At 30.6% G+C, this 22338-nt stretch overlaps 2 protein-coding genes across 3 annotated transcripts in view; both read left to right on the top strand.

Moving 5' to 3' along the window:
• Nucleotides 1-7: 7 nt before the first annotated feature.
• Nucleotides 8-812, top strand: LOC111029690 (THAP domain-containing protein 1-like). The gene is made up of 3 exons (XM_022308807.1): nucleotides 8-78; nucleotides 207-487; nucleotides 556-812. The coding sequence occupies exons 1-3, from the start codon at nucleotides 8-10 to the stop codon at nucleotides 810-812; spliced, it is 609 nt and encodes a 202-aa protein (XP_022164499.1).
• Nucleotides 813-4388: 3576 nt separating this feature from the next.
• The window catches only part of LOC111029626 (E3 ubiquitin-protein ligase TRIM9), a 69877-nt gene continuing 51927 nt past the window's right edge, over nucleotides 4389-22338 (top strand). Inside the window, exon 1 of one of the 2 annotated variants that reach the window (XM_022308710.1) lies at nucleotides 4389-5564. In XM_022308710.1, coding sequence (XP_022164402.1) covers nucleotides 4770-5564 — 795 coding nt within the window. In that variant the 5' untranslated portion in view covers nucleotides 4389-4769. The remainder of the gene's footprint in view (nucleotides 5565-22338) is intronic. The other variant, XM_022308712.1, reaches the window with a different exon arrangement.

Genomic DNA, 22338 nt, shown 5'->3' with positions numbered 1-22338 from the left:
CTTAAATATGCCTCATTCGTGTGTTGCGTATGGCTGTCAAAATAGGGCTTCAGCTGGACAGTCAACACATTTTTTCCGGTAAGTAACCTACCTATTTAAAACAAAATTAGCAATTAAAAAATACCAGTAATTAGTATTATATTCATATTATATTACAACCATAACTTTACTGTATTTTGTTTAAATTATTATTTATTATAAATTAGATTTCCTCATTCCAATGAGGAGTTGATGAAGAAGTGGATTGAAGCTATAAAAAGAAAAAATTTCAAACCATCACAGCACAGTAGAATTTGCAGTGATCATTTTACTAATGAAGACTTTCAAATACGCCCAGGTGCAAGTAGACCATTATTAAGATTGGATGCTACTCCATCAGTGTTTCCATCATTCCCGCCATACTACCAAAAAGTTAAAAAACACAGAATAAATCCTCTGACAAAAATTCCTAGACCAGTCAATAATGATACTACACCAGTTATTGATGGTATTAAAACTGTTTTAAATTTTATCATTATTTTTTTTTTTTTTATTAGGTATTAATAATTTTTTTAGATAATGGTCCTGAACCAGATGATATTTTAATTAATGAGACACAGTCTACAAAAGATGTAGAAGTACAAACTATAAATAGTTTTACCCATGAAACCAAGTTAAAAAATAAAATAAAAATTTTACAACAAAAGCTTAGGAGGAAAGAAAAAACAATTAATAATTTAAAAGATCTCTTAGATGATTTACGCAATAAAGGTTTAATTGATGGTGAACATGGAAGATTAATTGAAAATCATTTTAGTGGTAAGAATTTTTAATCATAAATAAACGTTTTGCTGTTTTTATAATGCTTTAATGCTTTATTCTTGCTATTGGAATGCTTTCTCTGCCAGGGTCTATATTAGAATTATTTAATAATGAGCTTAAAAATAGTAATAAAGGAACTGGTTGTCGCTATTCCAATGAGATGAAACAATTTGCTTTGACGCTCCACTATTATTCTCCTAAAGCTTATAATTTTTGCCGGTAATTAAACACTATTATCAGTTATTTGTGTGAAATTTTCTTTTTTTAAATTTATTTGATGTGTTATGTTTTTATGTTATATTTATATTATGTATTCAAATATATCACTAATAAAAATATATTACTGCTACCTATTACAGAACTATATTAAGCCTACCACATCCATCGTCCATTAGCAACTGGACTTCTTCTGTCAATGCTAATCCAGGTTTCTTCAATGAAGTATTTGAATATATGAAATGCATTCCACACAGTGACAAGGATTGCAATTTAGTTTTTGATTCAATGTGTATAAGAAAAAAAATCTTGTATGATGCTAGTGAAGATAAATTTCTGGGTTATTGTGATTTTGGAGGAATTCAAGCTGAAGCACAGGAGACCCCAGCTACAGAAGCATTAGTTTTTATGTTAGTTGGATTAAATGGAAAGTGGAAACATCCAATTGGCTACTTTTTACAATCTAAAAGTACTGCAGTAATACAGGCTGGTCTTGTTACAACCGCAATTACAATGGCAAATAATGTTGGTGTTCGAGTTTGGGGTGTAACATGTGATGGCACTAGTACTAACTTATCCACTATGACACATCTCGGATGTAAACTTCATGAATCATATGATGAGTTAGTAGAATATTTTTATATTCCTGGCATAGATCGGAAGGTAAAAACTATCTATAATAAAAATGAACACTGTATAATTTATTTATTTTTATTTTATTTAGATTTATTATATACCAGATGCATGCCACAATATTAAATTAGCAAGAAATGCCCTTGGTACTTACCGAAAATTTAAAAGTGTTGATGGCATAATTGATTGGACATTTATCCAAGATCTTAATAAAGGTATATTAAAAGATTAGATTTGCTTCATTTCACAAATATCTAATTATATAAAATTTAATATAATAATGATTCTGTGCTTCATTGATATAGCCCAAGAGAACATAGGGTTGCACTTGGCTAATAAATTGACATCTGCTCATATTGATTGGAGGAAAAACATTATGAAGGTGAAAATGGCCGCACAGACCTTAAGCTCGTCGACTGCTGATGCTATACAATTCCTTAGATCGTTAGAAGAATCTACATTTAAGAACAGTAAGTTGCAGTTTAATTATAATCAGTAATTCAGTATAAGTACAGTTATTTTAATTTACTATAGGTGAAGCTACAGAACGGTTTATAAGGGTAATTGATAGAATATTTGACTTTCTTAATACCCGTAACCCCTTTGGTAAAGGATTTAAAAAACCATTGTACAGAAACAACATTAAAGAAGTGGAAAATATGATAAAACCATTGGTAGATTATTTGTTGAGTCTAACAGATATTAAAGGAATTCCAATTCATTCAACTCCTAGGAAAACATTTGTGATTGGTCAGTGATTATATTTGTTGGAATTTTAACGTAGCATGTATTATTTTGTATATTTATATCATTATACTCATTATTATATTTATATTTGTAGGTTTTGCTGTAGCTGTCAAATCAATATTAAACTTGGCTAAGGAACTTTTTATTGTTACTGATTATAAATATCTTTTAACTTACAAATTTTCTCAAGACCACTTAGAAATATTTTTTTCTAAAATAAGGCAAAGATTTGGTCACAATAATAACCCTAATGTTCTGGAATTTCGAACAGCTATGAAACAATTGTGTTTAAAGAATTTAATAACTTCATCTTATGCAGCAAACTGTGTTGCATTAGATAATTCATGTTATGACAGCATTTTTGAAATACGTTGGAAAAAAAGAAAATCTGAAGAAATTATTGAAGATGATGATGAAAAAATACCAGACTTCCTTTCTTTTGAAAATGATAGTGTTAACATAAATATTCTTAAAGATAATATTTTATACTATATTAGTGGATTTATAGTAAGAACCATTTTTAAGAAAATAGAATGCCCTACGTGTACTGAAAGTTTACTAGAAAGAAAAACTACTATAGATCATAATTATAGTCATACAAATTCTTATTCGGCTCTAGTTAATATTAAAAATAGGGGAGGACTAGTACGGAGTTCAACTGATGTATTAAAAATCGTGAAATTTGTTGAAAATACTCTTATTCAACTCACAGATAATTTTAAACATCTAAAATTGGGTTCATATTCTAAAATTGTTATTCATACTAAGAACTATGTTTACAGTAATAATGTATTTAAAAATTTAAGTTGTTTGGATGATTGTTTTCTAGAAAACCATAAATTACATTTAGTATCTTTAATTTGTAAGGAATATCTCAAAATACGTCTGCACTATATTGCTAAATCTAAAGATAAACAAGTTAGCAAACGACGTGTCTTAACTAAGCTGATTTTATTTAATAACCAATAAATAATTATGTTTAAACTTTATTAATAATATTTCTTTGTTTCATATTCATAATTCTATTGTACCTATTTACTTTGTATTGACATTTTTATATTTGTATTCTACAGTCATATTATAATATATTAAATTAAAAATATATATCTCCTTATACCTGAATTATAAATTTGAATAATCATTATTCTTTGAAATTAATTGAGTATGATATGAATTGATTTGTATATTATGAAGTTAACTATTGTATTATATTATTATTGTTAATTAACTGATATATAATTATATAAAGTAATTAAAAATATATCTGTGTATGTAACTGATGTTACACGGTTTATTTCACGAGACTACACTATACCATTCAAGTTATTTAATAAGTCCCAAATAGTTGCTATAATATGCATTTATCAATCTATATATGTAAGATGTATTATTTATATAGTTATGGTTTGAAATTGAATGCGTGTTTAAATTTAAATCTTTTAATACTTCATGAACATTAATTTAACTTGTATCTTTTTCATACATTCAAATCATTGTTTTGACCCCCGAAAACATGGCGGATGCGTGATAAGAGCGCACCGCCGAGCTTCTCTATTGTCAATGTAAAACTAGTCTAGTACCATATCTAGTTAGTATAGATATCTGTGCCGTGACCGCACTCCGATAGACAACAGTGTGACAAACGTTAATCAACTGTGCGGTTCTGAGTGAAAAATCTGCGTTTTGTCAAACACTTATAATAATATTAATATAATAATATCAAATAATAAACATACTTAAAAACATTAAAAACTTTCCGTTATCGTTTTTTTTTACCTTTGTTTTTTTCCCTTTTTTTGTTTCCCTTTTGATTGACGAATCGTTCCGAATTGAACGAACTCGGACGCAAGGTAGATTAATTTTGTCTTGCGTGTTTTTGGTATAAATCGCCGAGTCTGCGGCCGACACTGTACGCGGCGTCGACTTGCGGTCGCTCGCCGCCAGAGTTCATTAGCGTCGTGTAAACAAAAGTCGCGTTTTCCTCCGGCTAACACAACAACAATAATACACCGAGACGTATCAACTAACACATTAACACAACGTCGACCACTTAGTTTTTGTCTAGCGTGTGTGTCGTCCTGTCGTGTGTTTGTACTCCGTGCCGTGGATACATGCAATATATAGAAAATAATGTTGTAAAGCACCACTGCGGTGTATCACAGTGTTTTTTTTTTAATAAATAATTATATAGGTACCTCCTCTAATTTTTCTCGCGTAATCGTCTGGTCGTTAGGAGGATTTTCCGCGATGTGAGCTATTTTGATCGCTGATCGACACGACGACGACGATCATATTTACGTTCCCGGGCTCAAAAACAGTCGAGATAAACTCTCCAGTCTCCTTCGTCTGCTATAATACGTCTAACCTCCGCGATGGAAGACGAACTGCACTGCATCGCCTGCAAGCAGCTGTTCAACAACCCGGTACTGTTGCCGTGCTACCATGCTTTGTGCCTGAACTGTGCGGTACACGCTCAGCGACCGCTGGAGCCGACCGCTCCGCAAGAGAACAGTGGTAACTCGACGACTAGCGGCAGCAGCACGGCCGAGTCACATGCGTCTGACTGCCATCCAGAGTCGGACAAGCTGTCCATACTCAGCGAGACGGACAGCGGCGTCGTATGCAACAGTCGGCCCAACAGCTACCTGGGCACGTCCAACCACGTCGGTGGAGGCATCATTGCATTCCCGCCGGTTATGGCCGGCTCGTATTCGCTGTCGTGTCCGGCCTGCAGGAAGACCGTGTACTTTGACGACAACGGCGCGCACAACCTACCTAAGTACAGGACAATGAGGAACATTGTGGACCGTTATGGCGAGCTCAGACACATCGTCCCCAAGTGCCAGCTGTGCGAGAGCGAACCGGCAGCTGACGCCACTGTGCTGTGTGAGCAGTGTGAGGTGCTGTACTGTGACTCGTGCCGCGACAACTGCCATCCGTCTAGGGGCCCGTTGGCCAAGCACAACCTGCTGGAGCCGACAGTTGGTAAGGTGGCCCTCAGGAACAAGATCAGAAACAGGGACATCATTTGCCATGAACACGAAGAAGAGTGCCTGTCCATGTACTGTATGGTTTGCAAGACACCAGTATGTGCCGTGTGTATGCACGAATCGAGGCATTCAAGTCATGACGTCCAAGCTATCAACACTATGTGCAAAGCTCAAAAGGTAAAATTACCAATAGTCATTTTTTAATAGTAAGAGGTTACTTTATAGGTACCTACACAGTAAATAACATGCTTATCATTAATAAATAAGTCAACACCTGTCAAGTAACAAAATATAGGTATCTACTAAAATAAGTATCTAAAATAGTTTCTATCAAGGTATCTGATTTATATTAAATGTTAACAGTGTGATTTTATTTTTTAGGTTGTTGCTATTAATAAAGCACCCCCTTCAAATCCAAGAGTTTAGATTGTAAATTTGATTTGTAAATTCACAAGTCTTGTTGTTCACTGTTATGTGCACTTTTTATATTTAAATACATTCTACCAATAGGTTGTCGGGTCACTTAGTGACAAAAAAGTTGAAAACACAAATTAATAGGGTATAGATAATTATTGAAATTAAAAGTTTAATTTACCTACCAAATTGTTCTATTATTAATATTATTAAACAGTGAAGACCTTGTACTTCCAAACCTACTCAAATACAGCCAATGAGATAATTACTACCTAATTAGTTTTGTAATGAATATGTGACATTACATTACATTACATTACATTAAATTACAGTAACTTAACACCCATTTGTTTTGCTCAACCATAATATCTTTTGTAAATCTTAAGAGTAGGTAGGTATCTCCCTGTGTAAAATAGTATAATACAATGAGATAGTTTGGTAAGCTACAGTGGTAACTTAAGTCAGTTACTACCCTTTACCATAGATTTTATAGAATGGATAGGCTGTTTGTGATAATCATACAAATAAATATAGAGGTCCTGTCACAAATATGTTTATGTATAATTATATATATATATATATTATATTATGATAAGACTTCTGCCAGAATGAGATGCAATGATAAAAATGTCTTTCTTTCTTCCCCATTCTGGCATGCTTTCCTCTGTTATGGTGTATCAATCATATCCACCACTTTTATTTTTATTTATAAGCAAAATTATTTGTTTTTTAGTGAAAATTAAAATACTTGCCTAGAACTTGAATTTATAGTTTATTGACTTAAGTCTATATTGAAATAACAACATAAAATGTTTTAAATATAATATAACATTTTTTAATATAATAATATTTTACAACTTGATATTCATTCAAAATTTTTTTTATTGAATTAATGGTTACAGTTTCTCGTTTATGCTAATCATTTTATAAGTATCCACCTAAACAAATTTTAAAGTAACAATTACATTTTTTAGCAGTCATAGTTTGACAGTTTTTTTTCCGAAAATCTGCTATGATAGATTGGAAAAGTAGGATAAGGTTCATTTTACATGATTCATCATGCTTATGTATGTAGAACTCGAGTATCGTTTCGAATATTAATTATATAAATATGATTAATAATATTAAAACTTATATAGGTACTAATTAAGATTAATATAATAGATCGTATTTTTGTTGTTAAGTGTGAAACTGTAGTGTTATACACCTATTTCATGAAGAAATTCGTTCGACTAAATCGATCATATAATATGTTAATTATATATTATAGGTAAACTATATTGTTCAAGTTCCTTCGTTATATGTGTAGGCTGTAGGATAAATAAACATTATTAGCGTTTATATAAAAATTAAACACACCCGTGCGCTACTGCTTTTTTAAATTAGGATAATCAGGTCGAGTTAAGTCACGATTTAAATACGAGTGAAGAAAATTTACACAATGACTGATTAAATTAAAAACGTAAAAAATAGAAAGAATCGAAATGTGAACAGATACCTGATACGTACTTTTAAATGTCTTATTTTTAAGCAGGGGAGAATGTTTTGACCTCGGCTTCGACATATTTTTATACATAGTATAATAAGCAATATTATTATACATTTTAATGTACTTATGTGTTTTGTTTGTACCTGTGAGGCTAATAAGTAATAACTAATAAGTTATAATTATAGTTTAATAATAACGTTAAGACGTATTATAGTCTATTATAATATGACGATTGGCAGTCGATGGATTTGGCCTTTTAGCCTTTGGGTATTGTTTTTATGATTGAATTTAATCGTTATGATAGTGCCCAATTCATGTAGGCTTTTTATGGTAAGGTTCACATCATTAGTAGGAATTCTAGTATTTTAAAAATGTTTCCAAAAATAAATTATAACTCACATAGACTGTAGTAGAAACAATGTAATTTTTTCGGAATAGGTATATATTAATTGCGTTTAAAGTCTATTAGAGATTTTATTACCTATGTTTGATTTTTTTTTATTAAAACGAGTAAATGTACCTATATATTTAGAAGTGTATACACGCGTGTTGCTTGAACTAGGTAGACATTTAATTTGTTTTGAAACTATTTCTACATATTCTTTTATTATTAAAACTTTCTGGGTCTGAGTTATAACTTGTCTTCTGTTAGCAAAAGTTAATAAAAGTTTAGAACTTTTAAATTGAATTTTAATTTTTCTTTAAATTTTTGTATGACTAATTGAATGGTATACCTACTTATCACATTTATAATTAAATTATTGGTCGATACAAATTATTTTAATAACTTTATTTTACTAAACTTAGTTCATTATAGGATGTTTCGGGACGTAACATCCGCGAGCATATAAAGAGTTATAATATATGAATTCGAAATGATGAACCTTTAAGTTCTATTAATTTATTTTTAAATAAATCTTGCTCGGGCCCAGCTTGAATTATCCTGTACAAATTTTTAAATATTTAAATTTGCTCTAGTATTAACTTATATTAAACTTTAGTAAGAATATGGCATGTATATTGCTGTATTAAGCATGTGTAAAAACAGATAACACCTGCGGGTGGTGCATTGTAGCGTCATTTTAATGTAATATATCATTAAATAGGCACCTATTTACTAGGTATGTTGAACATTTTGGTTTTGAGATTTATGGATGTATTAAAAAACGTCCATGTTTTTCGAGTGGCTGCACAGTGTCTTCATTATTATTTTACAAGTGTATTTTCGCTCCTAGTGATATCAATTATTCAAGTCAATAACGCAGGGGAAGAAAAATTTACTCCGTCAAACTTAATGGGTCTTGATGGGTATATTTTACGAGTAGCTATACCTATAGTCAACCGGAAGCATGGGGGAGATTGAAGGTGGGCGGAAAAGCAATATTCGCGTAAAGCCTGAGTCCCCTAGAGGATATTTGATTTCATTTTCAATATTATCTCCCGACAAAAGTTAAACACTGTGGAGGCGAACGAACTCATGTTGTTAGTCGGAAGTCATTTCTCTGACATTTACTTTAAACTTTGGGCATTGTTTATAAGAATTCAGATCAATATTGAAATGAGTTGTATTATGACCATGCGTAAAACTATAAAAGATATAAAACTTTGGAAATTTTTGCTTATTCCATGCGCTATTGTTTCTTATTGTGTTTCCATAGTTAAAATTATTTGCGTATTAGATAGGTATCATAGTAATTAATAATACTGTAGAATTCAATATTAGTTGTATTTAAATCTCCATTGTTATTTCTTATTTGTTAAAATATCAATAGTAATATAATGTTAATTAAAAAATATTTTATATGTATAGGCTTATATTTATAGATACACATTTATTTATTTTTGGTTTATTTGAGTTCAAATGGAAAAAAAATATTTTTTTATTTACAAAAATGCCAGTTTAAATTATAATATTTGATGTTGGGAATCCTGAACTAAATTGTTGAGCTTTGTAATTGTAACATGCGTGGGCAATAAACGCGTTTTTATGTCTATAGTCTATACTCTAGTTTGTTGTGCGCAAGTTGAACCCCAAAGAAGTTTTCTATTACAAACTTTTGTAGTTTTTTTGGGAACTTTTCGCTTGCATTATGGCGCATTTTGTAAAAACTTGACGTCCTTGGTAAAAATTTGAAGTCTCATATTGCATTTATCCTCGTGTGTTTCGTACATCGTACTGATTTATTTTTGAATTCTGTATTTTAAAAGTACTTATGTACTGCTTGTCTACCTACATTAACTCATCAATTTTTAAAATGTTTAGATATAGTTGAAAGTGCGTGCTTATATTATAAAAAAGATTTCATTGAAAATATTATTAAAGTTGCATTTTCGACGAGTGATAATTTTGTATACATTTCTTGTACCTAATTGAAATTGCAAATTAAAATTAATATACTTAGGTATTACAATAGTACTATGCGTATTTATAAGTTTTTTTATGTGCTACTACTGAGTAATTTGTATGTGTCCTACAATTTATTTTAGTTAATTGTTTTCATAATATATTTACTATTTAGCTAGGTATATATAAGTTTTACAGAACGTTAAATAAATTTTATACATAGGGTATGGGCGTTAAAGTTTGAACGAAATGTCGTCCTTTTCACGTAGTAGAACAATAAGCCGAATCTGTGAGGGACTGAATTAAATTTCATTAATTTGAAAAGGACTTGTACGAGGCTTGTTAAGTTATACAAAGCACAAAATATGTACGAACCGATGCGGCTTGTACACCGAAGAAGTTAATATTGACGAATAATTAATAAGGGTTTATTGACGAGAAAGTTTTCTTCGATTTTGGAAATAGGTCACTGAACATTGTAGTATAATATTATAGTGGTTGAATGACTATTTGAAATAAAATACCTCTACATAATTGGCTTTTAGATTTTTGTGCATTGACAATAATTTATATATATAGTACAGCATATTCGTATTATTATTATAATAGGATGCATGTGTTCTTACTTTCTTAGTTTTTTGGTTATTTACATCGCATAGTCGCATATAACACCAGCTATATAATGTACATTGTTTCACCTCTAATCTAAAATGTACGTCTCGTGCACGTGTACGCCCCTATGTTGTGTATTACATTATTGTGCTAAATAACAATGATATAATAACGATAACAAAGCCTCATTTTAATCTTTTCTGCCCAGAAGTAAACGAAGTCGTATAACTTCGTATTTATTAAAGCCCATAATATCGGATGTATTGTATTGCTTTACATAATGATGGAATTTAAAGAATAGGTTATAAATATTATTATATAACACCTCGTGCAATAATTGTTTGTTTTGATTGATTTGTTGTCCATCAGCAGTTATTAATTGTAATTTAATACACGTATTTAAGTGTGTAATATTATTACTTAAATGCCTGATGGTTTTTTTTAATTCTGAGGATTATTTCAATTTTATGCTGTCTTATACTTGAAAATTTTTTTATGGTACCACTTATCTATAGAATTGTGTAGTTATGTAAACTTTCCGCAAGATTTGCATAATATATTTTTGTATTCTGATCTTAATAAGTTATATTGGTATTGTTACCTAAGGAACTTGATATTTATTTTCTTAATCATACGGTCAAGATAATTTTAGCATAACTAATGATGGCCGACGATTAAATTATCTTTTTTAAATTATGTACTATAATGTTTGTATTTTTTTATTTACCTTTTTATTTACATGGTAAACATTTACAAATTTTTTTTTGGCTGAATGCCATCGCTAAATTGTAGTTGTACAATAGCAGGTATACTTTATCTGCAAAGGATAAATTAACAAACATACATTCAGTATAAGATCGATGGTTTTTAATTTTTATTCAAAACCGTGAAAGCATAGTAAAATGTTTTTGAAAAGAAGCCCTGAAAATGACATTTTTTTTCATTTATACCGTTTCATATATGATTATTATCATTTATGTATTTTGTAAAATATATTTTTTTTATCATATACGTATTTCATTTATATATTCTACCTACATACAGTCTAAAGACATTTTCTCATGTTTCAATACCATTATTTTTTAAATAAATGTAGGTATTCAGAGCTCAAAGATGTCATATTGTACATACACAATATAATATAATATTATGCACGTAATATACAAATATTTTATATAGTTATCAATCATGCGTAGTCATATGTCATTTTATTGTTTTATATTATATATATATTATGATATAAGATATACGATAAACCCTTAGGCCTCGGATAATCCTAATACTGCTATTACTGTAGTCTGTAGGTAATGATGTTCAAAGTTTGAGGCACATTCAAGTCTGATCTTTGATGTGTTTTGTAATGTTTGCTTGCCGTAGTTAATGATTTATGTATGTTGTTGTATGTATGAATTCAATTTTTTGGATGAATAAAGTAGTTGTATTTGTCTCTTATATTCTTCATAATTTAACCTCTGAAATTTTATATTTATTTAAGTTGTAATTGCTGTTGGCTATATAACATGATTTAAAAATCGAAAACTGATGTTTAGCTGTACATGTACTATAATATAGTTACGATGGAATCGTAACGAGCATTCCACGATGTATTTTTACAGCGGTTTTGCTAATATTTGATCAACGACAAGACGCGTTAGGAAAATGTTACGATTTCGACGTTTCGGAAATTAATTGCTCCTCCGATATCGCGGGTTAGATGTTTGTTCAAAGCAAGTTTGCTCAAGATATTAAAAGCAAATGGGCGCGCTGTAAACCTAGTCGCAAAACCGTTGCTATTCGATCAATTTTTTGGCGAGCGCACGGTGTATATTCTTCCCGCACCCCGTTCGTATTCTCGGGACGCACCAATGCGGGGGGCGTTGCGATTAATCCTCAAATCGGTCTCCGGATCTAAGGCGTCTCGCTTTTTTAATTTTTCTTCGGCCCTATAGGTGATAAACTAAAATTTCGAGCCCGGTCTCTAGGTTTATACCGGTACCCTAGTTTACATATAGTTTCTTTTTTAAAGTAGCTGTACCTATAATATATAAATATAGTATGTTATATAATATAAGTACAACCTGGGTACAGTGCCATCTATACGATTTGTTTCACTGATTTTCAATGTCAATTTTTGTATTTAAAAAAAAAAATGTTTTAATTAACTTTGAAGTTCCAACTGTAGCGTTTAGGTCATATAGTAAAATACCGATGAGTATTAAGTATACCCTGCAAACGTTTAAATACTTATTAAATAATAAATATTAATAGGTAGGTATCTAACTAATATTGAAAATTATTCTGTTTTTAGAAAAGTATTCCGTTTTTGATTATTAAATCAATACTATAATATAATACGAATTGTTATTACAATTTAAAAAGAAACTAAATAATCTATGTACTTTTAAAATACATAAATAAGTACTTAAAACTGTGTAAAAGCATTTTTTTTTCGAAAATACAAAAGTTGACCTAAAAAAATCTTAGTAGTTCGCTGCAGTTATAAGTTATACCAGTGTATCACACGTATATGTATATATAGGCATCTTACATAAAACCTATGGAGTGATAGACGGAGGTGAGTAGCCAGAGACAGAGATGGAGCAACTAAATCCGACCCGGAGATGAAGGAAAACTTGTGTATATATAATATACAATGTAATATCTACCACTTTCTCTACCCACCTACCTAAGCTACATCTCTGTTCAAGGTATTTTGTGGGGGTAGGAAGGGGTATATATATATAAAAAAGAGGGATTTACTTTGAGAAGAGGGCACGTCGAAGACTATACGGTGGTGCAGGCAGTCGCAGATTTCGGATTGCTTTTGAGCAATTTCCGCCCCGGTTCCATCATCGCGTGGTTAAGTGCTAATACATCGTCCGAACCGACGTTCACGACCACGTATATACTGCAGCGGTCCCGCTGCCGATCGGCAGAAAACATATCGGCGGCCGTTTGTGGAACGCGAAAACGGATTGTTGTGTATTCAACCGTATTATGACGTGGCGGCGGGCGTTTCGATCAAAGCGCCGCCACCGAAGCGGATGACGGATATGGACGGATGTGAACACGATCTCGTGTATGTATTATTATGATACATCATATATATAGAATATAGATACTTCCTATATAATTTGCGTGTTCTTGATGTGTATGCTTGTATACAGGTTGATGTTTTAACGTGAGATATTATTTTTTGAATTTCAAGTTCTTATGTTGTAAATACATTTTGCATTCACTGTATTATACGCTGAGTACCTATAGTATAACTATATTAAATCTGAAACATATTCTTAAATAGAATATTTTTTGTAATCTTATTAATTTTCCAGTACCTAGTTAGTCACCAATTAAAAGAAAACTCAACTTATTTGGACTAATTTTGGATACTCACTTGGATGGTTAAGTTGAAATAATCGAGACATATGACTCGTTTGCATCATAATTTTCCTGAATCTTATCATCTATAGTTTTCTTTGGTAAATATATTTGGTTCTCTATGAAGAAATCGGCATTTTCTGATACATTAAATACCTACCCAAGATAAAGTTGGTTCCGTGTAACTCAAATCAATCGGTATTGGATGTGGTAAAAAGAACCGCGGACTACGTCAATAATTAATTCTCATGAATTTTATAGAGACGATAATTTTTTTGCAGAATTAATTTTTCAACAGGTTACAATTTTTAAATATGATTTTTTTTCTGATTGGTTTAATCGTGCCTTATGTTATCTTAACGTTATGAAAGCCCGTTTTATAAAATCGTTACAATAAATAATACATACATAGACTATAGTTAACCGAAAGATTGAAATTCACCAATAAATTGTTATAATCGGCTGCTGCGCAACTCTATTGAGTGGAAAGTGTTTCTTTTGTTTCGCTATTAAAACAAAAGTGTTTACTGGCCGTATCTTTTCAGCTATAATAATATTGAATCAGATACGTAGAATATTTCTGCCGAAAGCGAAAATCGTGTAATTCGATTTAATCGTATGGCTCTGCGTTCTGCAGATGCTGCCACAGAGAATTACTGTTCGGATCAATCCTCCTATCCTTCGTATGAAGGGCGATTACTGGGACACTGCTCGCTCGATATTTATATTTTAATATATATGACGTTTAAATTATCGATGATTTTTTTAGAAAGTCAAGTTCTAAAATGTGGTCATGTGCAAAATAAATAATAATTATCTGTTAGAAATTATAATATAGTTATAAGTATCTATAATAACATTAATAACTAATGGTTTATACGCTAACATATACCTAAATAACTGCTTTTTAGAAATAAATTAATAATATTACCGAAATAAATGTTTTTCAATATTTATAAGATTACTGTAATATAAATGCGATTGCTTTTAAAAATAAATTTCCATCGTAACTGAGATTTTCAGTTTCTTGTTTTCAAATAAATAGAATTTGCTAATCTGATTTTTATCGTATGTACCTACCAGCTACCTATATATGCTTTTTAATATTTGATATTAGTGTAGCTTCTGTTTTATATTTTGCTTGTTAGATTTCTGTAATATGCTGTGCCGAAATAACTGGATGTGTTAATAATAATATAGCAATGTATTTTGCTGTAGAATACAAACACGTATGTAATATATACGTTTTCTATCATTTTTTGTATTATTCCAAGACATACATTTTCTTATAGTATTGTATTCTGAAATAACTTTCTAAGACTTATGTACTAAAAACACGCTTTTTGGAATTTTAGTTTGCTAAAACATACGCACTCAAATCAATGTATTTTATTATTATTACTATGGTACCTATGTATATGCCGTATAGGTAGGTTGTGTTCAATGCATACCGTCGACGACGATATAATATATTATACACACATACACACATACACACGCTCTCGCGCATACATACAATATACATACCTATATGACTGTATGTATATTGTATATATTTTAAAAATCTAAAAAAAAATACAAACCAACGGTAAATCGTATTAAAAACTTTTTTTTTCATTATCGTCGCGCGTTCGGTTTTTGTATTATATTTGTTTTACGCGTTCAGCTGTATATATTGTACTGATTTCGTTCGTGCTGCAGCCTCTGCAAAATGACCTGCAATCCAATTGGCTTCTGTTTGTGTACGTCAGTCGTAGTACCTACCTGTGTATTTATTTGATAAAATCGCCGTGCTTTCGCACTGTAATAATTACATCTTCTAGGCTCGCTGCATGCACGGCTGTGTTGGTGGGCGAGCAAGTTTCTATGCGATTGCTTCTTTAAAGGCAACGAATTGCAACAAAATACGACATTTTCATCTGATTCGCAGACGATATAATAACACCGTTTTCACACCAATAAACAGCGAGCGAACTTATTTTTTCCTCGATATCCTTTACAATGTTTTATATTTTGTTTGTTTCAATTATATCTCTATTGCAATGCAGACGATGTTATTTCTCTTTGTTCGTATATACTATATATGAACAATAATAATATACAAAAACCAATAAATTCTACTTTTTCATAATACACCTACATTAGTTTTTGGTTGAGCTTCGATTTTTTATCTCCGTTAAACTGGAATAAGTTTTACTTAGGCTGCCACGTGGCTTACAATATAATTTTTTTTCTCACGCTGTAGTTACATTTGTGAACGGCGTTTAAAGCGAACGTTTGTTAATTAGCAAATTATAATCGAAAACCGGGATTCTAATCAAACCTCGAGGAAACAATGTGGAAAATATCTATCAAAAACATGTTGTCAAATATATTTGAACATTTTGAATATTCAGTCGAAAAAAATACTTTTTTAAATTGTATTTAGTGTTGTCGAATTTGAAAACTATTATAAAAGTTTTCTCTTATTATAATAATAAATGAGAATATATTGTTCTAACATTAATTGAGTTTATGACGAATTATAAGGCTTGGATTATTTGTGAAATATTGAATTAAATATTATCACGTCTCTCTATACAATTGCGTTTCCACTAAAAATACTCTTTATTTTTAACCTTTGGAGAATGCTGCAGAAATTTAAACTTTTTTTCTTTCCATGTACATAAAAATTAATTCGATGTTTTTATGACATTTCTGTGAATGTATATAAAACCATCATGTCCGTTGAATATTTAATGTCAAAATTTGCATATGTGTGTATTAATTTGAATTTTTAAATTAAACTAACCTATATTTGTCGCAATTCGCAACGGAATGAAAAAATTGTTACATTTTATATACTACATCAGACGAAATACTCTTTGGTAGAATCCGTTTATTAGGGTACGTACGTGTAGTTTCTGGGCTACTATATGAATCATATCAATATTGATGTGAATATCCAAATATCTTATTTTTTTATACTTTATCATTAACTTTTAACAGGTGCATAATACACTGTATTTTAATTGTGGTCATCACCAATATAAAATATGCAATCATGATAATCGCATATAACAATAGTATGATGTATTTTCTGTAATAATATTATCTATATAGGTACTACGATAAATCACAGTATTTCTATATGTATATTAAAAACAATAATCATCACATAGTCCGCGTATACTAAAAAAACTCAATTTTGCGTTGTTTGTTCTCACTGAGGATTGGGGTTAATGATTTTTATTTTACACCACGAATGTTAGTATCATATTATAATATCTAAATTGTCAAACCGAATCCTCGCAGTGTTGCCACTGTATAGTTTTGGTTGAAATTATTAGTGATTCATTATAATATGTAAACCGTTTTAAAGTATGTAATATCATCGTAGGCACTAATCTTAGGGATGGTATGAGCATAAGGGTACCAAATCCGAGTATATAGTATTTACACAATTACACCTCTATCATAATATTGTTTTCATGTATTTTCAGTTAAATACTTTAGTGCAATTCTATATCATATTTCATACCTGTTGCCCTTATTTTTTTCATCCTCGTGTTTGCATTGTAGATTAATCCGTCGTCTATCAGCTCTGTTTATTAAATCTTGACCCATATTTTTGATTTCATGCAGCCCGAAATAGAATACTTTTCTAAAAATGTCGCTGTACAAAATACACTGTCATATCGATAGTATTTAACTAATAGTTTATACTTTATAATTACTAACTATTAGTTAGTAATTTAGGTTTGAACTAAAGTTTTTAGACGAAACTCCTGCTAATTGTTCTCCGTGCTTATATAAGTAACCCTATATTTACAGTCGATTGCAGGCGACTTTGTACATAATTTCGTTCAGTGTTATCGATCTATAACCAAATAAATACGAGACTTCGAACACGTAGTTGCCGCGCCGTTCTCACGGTCTTCTATTTAGGTATTTTGGTTCGGGAAAAACAATACGTCTTAAACTCGTTCATCATAACGCGTACCTATACATAGTATATAATATACAATGTATATACCTACATGTGGGGTGTTGATTTCGTTTGGAAAACCGTCTTTGGTCAGCTGCTCAGCAGTGAGGCTAACGATATGTTATGTTTATAAAATAATATATTATATATATTACATATAACCATTAGTCAGGTTATACACATCGGTTTTTTTTTGTATATTATACACCCGAAATTTCGTCTTGCGGTCCCCTGGGTCCAGTGGACACGATTTATGTCCTTAAAAAATGTTATAATGTTATATTATAATATACATATACTAAAGTCTTTGGAACGGAATCTGCGCTTGTTTCTATTTGCGACAAGACGATACATATAGCCGAACAGGTTATAGCGTGTATGATATAATATTAAGATAAATAATTATATAATATTGGCCCACGTCGTGGCGTAGGTTGTAGAAAAAAAATCGATGGGCGCGATAAGAGTCTCATCATTACGCGGTCCAGTGTTGATGGGTTCGCGGTCTCAGTAGGCATATGTAGTGTGTGGGGGAGGTGACCTGTCAGTCGTGGCGATCTTACATCATTTTTATTATTTGAAGTGTATCCTTCTATCTCAAGTCGCGAGCGCGTACGGCGTACCTATTTATGCATTATACATATTAACTGCAGTCTTGTAAAAGATACTTAGTAAATGTATTTAATTACAGATACAGATGGGTACTTATTTTGAAAAGTATTTGTGTACAGACAATATAGATACATTTAAATATTTTCAAATTTGTACAAATACAAATTTTTTTACTTTATAAGTCAACTGGATCGATTTTTTTTGACATCATGTTTTACATTCATATGATATAAAATTTTATACCATTTTGGTGTAACTCATCTATTTTCTATGTAAGGTATTTTAATTTTTGATTGAGCCTCAGTCACATAAAAAAAGTGTTATTTTTTACGACTATATTATTATGTATTCTCAGTTTCTATTTTTATTTTACGTTATTGTATTTGGAAATAGAGAGTATATAAATTAAAAAGAAAAGTTATTGAAAATGAGTATTTTCTTCTAAATATAAAGATATTACGAGACAGTCTATAACTCTTAATTATTATTTAAAATACGTATTTGAGTACTTAAAAAGTATTTACATATTTTTACTCGAATAGTTTTACTCAAACACTTAACAAGACTGCATCACATTTATAATATAAACTGCTGCCTGTACTGACTGTACTATGAACTTAGAAATCGTCGAAATAAGCCACAGTGTTTTATCGTTATTATTGTATACAAACAATATTATTATAATTTATAATATTTTGTTATATTATAGTATTAAAGTACACATTATACATTACACAGACACCGCTCATTCGCCCCTTGGCGCGAATCTAATAATATGCTATGAACGCGATGTTTCCATAACGGACGTAAAACAATATAATAGTAATAACAACATACTATGCGTCAACGACACCCTATCTTCCGACAGCAAACATTACACCGCGTACAGGTAAACACATAGGTGTAATAATAATATAATATATACAAGGTATATTATACACATTAATATACTTACTCGGACAAACCGGACTGCAGGCCGCATGCATTACTCAGTGGTATATAGGTACTATGCGTTATTATGCAGACCTAACCGGTTTCACGTTTGGGTTTTTTTTACGAGTTCATCGACAACACTTTTCACGGTTTGAATACAATGCACAAGTATATACTTCGTTTATTTATCGCTAACGATAATTTTTTTTGTTTTTTTACGGTCTTTGCAGTTTGTGCAAACATTTTTAAGATTAAACAATATACATATTATATTATATACTGTATGGGGCACCTATATTATATCATATGGGTACAACCTATAATATATTAAAACATAATATAACCAGAAGTCGTAACTTGCACTTTTATTGTTCGGTATAATATATTAAACGATGAGTATAAAATAAAATATTATATTATACATTTCTGGAGAAGAATTATTCGAGGCCATTTGGTCGAAAAATCTTTGAACATATTTGTTTATATTATAAAGATACGGGACTATTCACCAACGTAGTAATAGTAAGTAATAATAACATTAATACATTCATCCCCTTACTGGGTGTTATTACTACAGTGATGGAGCCGGTTTCAAGTGATGGTACGGACTGTGGCCTGGGGTCCTATCTATCTTCTGTTATCCTATTATAATTTGTAATCTCCACTATACTTCAATCTAATAAAGGTAAACAACTAAATCTGTAACTCCGACGTATCAGATGAACGTGAATTGTGCGTATCGACAATTCGAAAAAAACAATGTGTTGACCAAAAGGGTTTTAGGGATCTAGGAATTAAAAACATGACCAGAAACAAAATATGCATATTGTATAAGTCACATAAATATAAATTAAATTCGTAGTATTAAAAAGTGATAAACCATAAACTCACTAGGTACATATTATTTTATGTAGGTAAGTATAGTATACTTTCAGTGCACTACAAGTCATGACTGTTAAGTATATTACCACCTTTTTGTAAATTAACTAATATATAGACGAGAAATGATCTTTGAAATAGTATCTAAAGAGAGGGCTTCATCACTGCCCCTTCCATATCCACCCTTTAAAAATTATAAATATTTACTTGTTATAATAGACTTAACCTAAGGAAATTTGTACTGATGTGTGATGGTGAGTATATTATTACAAACCTGCGCTTGTCTGTCATTGATTATTATAATACGTACGTTTATATCTATTACTAATCGCAAACTAAACAGATATGATGAGTATAATATACGTATTATGTATTAAGTGCTCGGCAATCGAGGAAGTTTACATTGACTGGTCTGGTTTGCGCAAACATTGTTTTCCATTATCTCAAATTTCCAGTGTTGATTTTCTCCTATATACTTGCTCGCCACTCGTTCTGTACATTGTTATCACACTTATCGTCGTGTAAACACGTCGTTTTTCAGTTATTATTTTTATCATCATCATCACCGTCGTTGATGACACAGTATTGTTGGTATGTCTCGCGGCGACAACGACGTATTTTATGCACTGCCACTGCGCTGCACTTTCAAATAAAAGTAAATAATAATTAATTGTTTGCGATTAATAACAACATAGTTAATAACTTAATTAATATCTTACACGAAAAAAATTTAATCGTTGATGTTTCGTCTCCGTCAAAAAAAAAAACAGTCCACGGACGTTTGTAAGTTAGGTACCTACTCACTTTTAATTATACATATCTACAATTTAACGACACGTCGTTTAGACTCTAATGTGATTGAAATACAATAAAATAGAAATAACGATCATGAATATTAACATTTTAGATTTTAGATTAGATAGATTGCTGGTTTAAGGTCGGGGTGTCAAACTGTCAAATTGTATATGGCTTGGTGGCGGGTAATAACAAACAAGTACGCAATGCCCTCGTATACGGGTTGACCAGTTTAAACGTCTACAATAATTTTCTATGTCAATTTTTGTGTTATTGAAAAAAAATTGCGTTAATAGTTATTAAAAAGTTTAAAATATAAATAGTTATTATTTTGATTAGTTTTTATTAGTATTAGGCTTTTAATTCCAATTAAATATTTAACAATATCGATTTCCATAATATGCTTAAAACTAAACACTGTATATTATGGTAAATCAAAAAAAGTAAAAAATAAAAAGAATATTGGCGGCGAGTATCTCTATAGTGAATTTTTGTCACACATTCGTTTTGTATTAGCTATCGCTGATATATGAAAATAAAGGTATAATAGCTGTTAGGTATTGCAATTTTGAATTCAAATGAGGTTTACTTAATTTAAAAAAAGGCTGTATAAAATAATCATAATATAATTGTGTCCGAATAATATGAACTTAGGGATGTGACTAAAACAATATGTATTATCATTGATTATAAATACTATATGAGCATTTATAATCAATGGTATTATTTTTAGGTACCTATTTTTTTATTTTATAATTAAGCAACAATTAGGCTCTGTGGCTTCTTCAGTGGTTTTGTCTTCGTTGGGTCTGGACCTGAAAAAAGTGATAACTTATCGATGGACTGATGCCTAATGGATTGGAAAGTGAGGACATGAGCAGATTTTTTACGAACAATTCGCTAAAAATAATAAAAATACTTTAAGTTATAAATACCTTAAAACTTGTCAAAAATCGACTTGAAAAGTTTTGTGTAAACATATTATACTATAAACATTATATATGCATATATGGAGGAGGAAGGGAGGTATGTATAATGCCTTTTTGAGAAATACTAACCAAATATTAATCAATAGACAATAATCAGTATATTATACACATATTATAATTTATTCGTGTATAAATAAAACCAGTAAGACGATTTATCATTCCCTTCTGAAACGTGTCTTGGATATTTCATTTCACGCGCGGTTCCGTTTCAAACGAAACACAAGATGTTTATGCGGCACTTGGGTGGTATAAGATTGCTGACATTTCATATTGTACTAACAATTATGTACTTGTATATACCTTTGCTTGGTTTTCATTTTGAAGTGTATAAAAAGAATGAGAAAAATAAATAGCAGGAACTGAAAGTATTATAAACAATTATTTTTGTACAAATAATGGTCGTGCCCATTGTGTAATGGAGTTGTCCGGCGTTTTGCAGGGATCGTTCATTATTTTATCGGAATGATTTTTCTTTTCTAGCTTATGTTTTACAATATTATATGCTCACTTTATTGTAAACACATTGGAGGAGGTTTGCT

This window comes from Myzus persicae, unplaced genomic scaffold, assembly GCF_001856785.1.
Source record: "Myzus persicae strain clone G006 unplaced genomic scaffold, MPER_G0061.0, whole genome shotgun sequence".
NCBI classification, from domain to species: domain Eukaryota; kingdom Metazoa; phylum Arthropoda; class Insecta; order Hemiptera; family Aphididae; genus Myzus; species Myzus persicae.
This window is presented reverse-complemented; position numbering and strand designations above follow the sequence as displayed.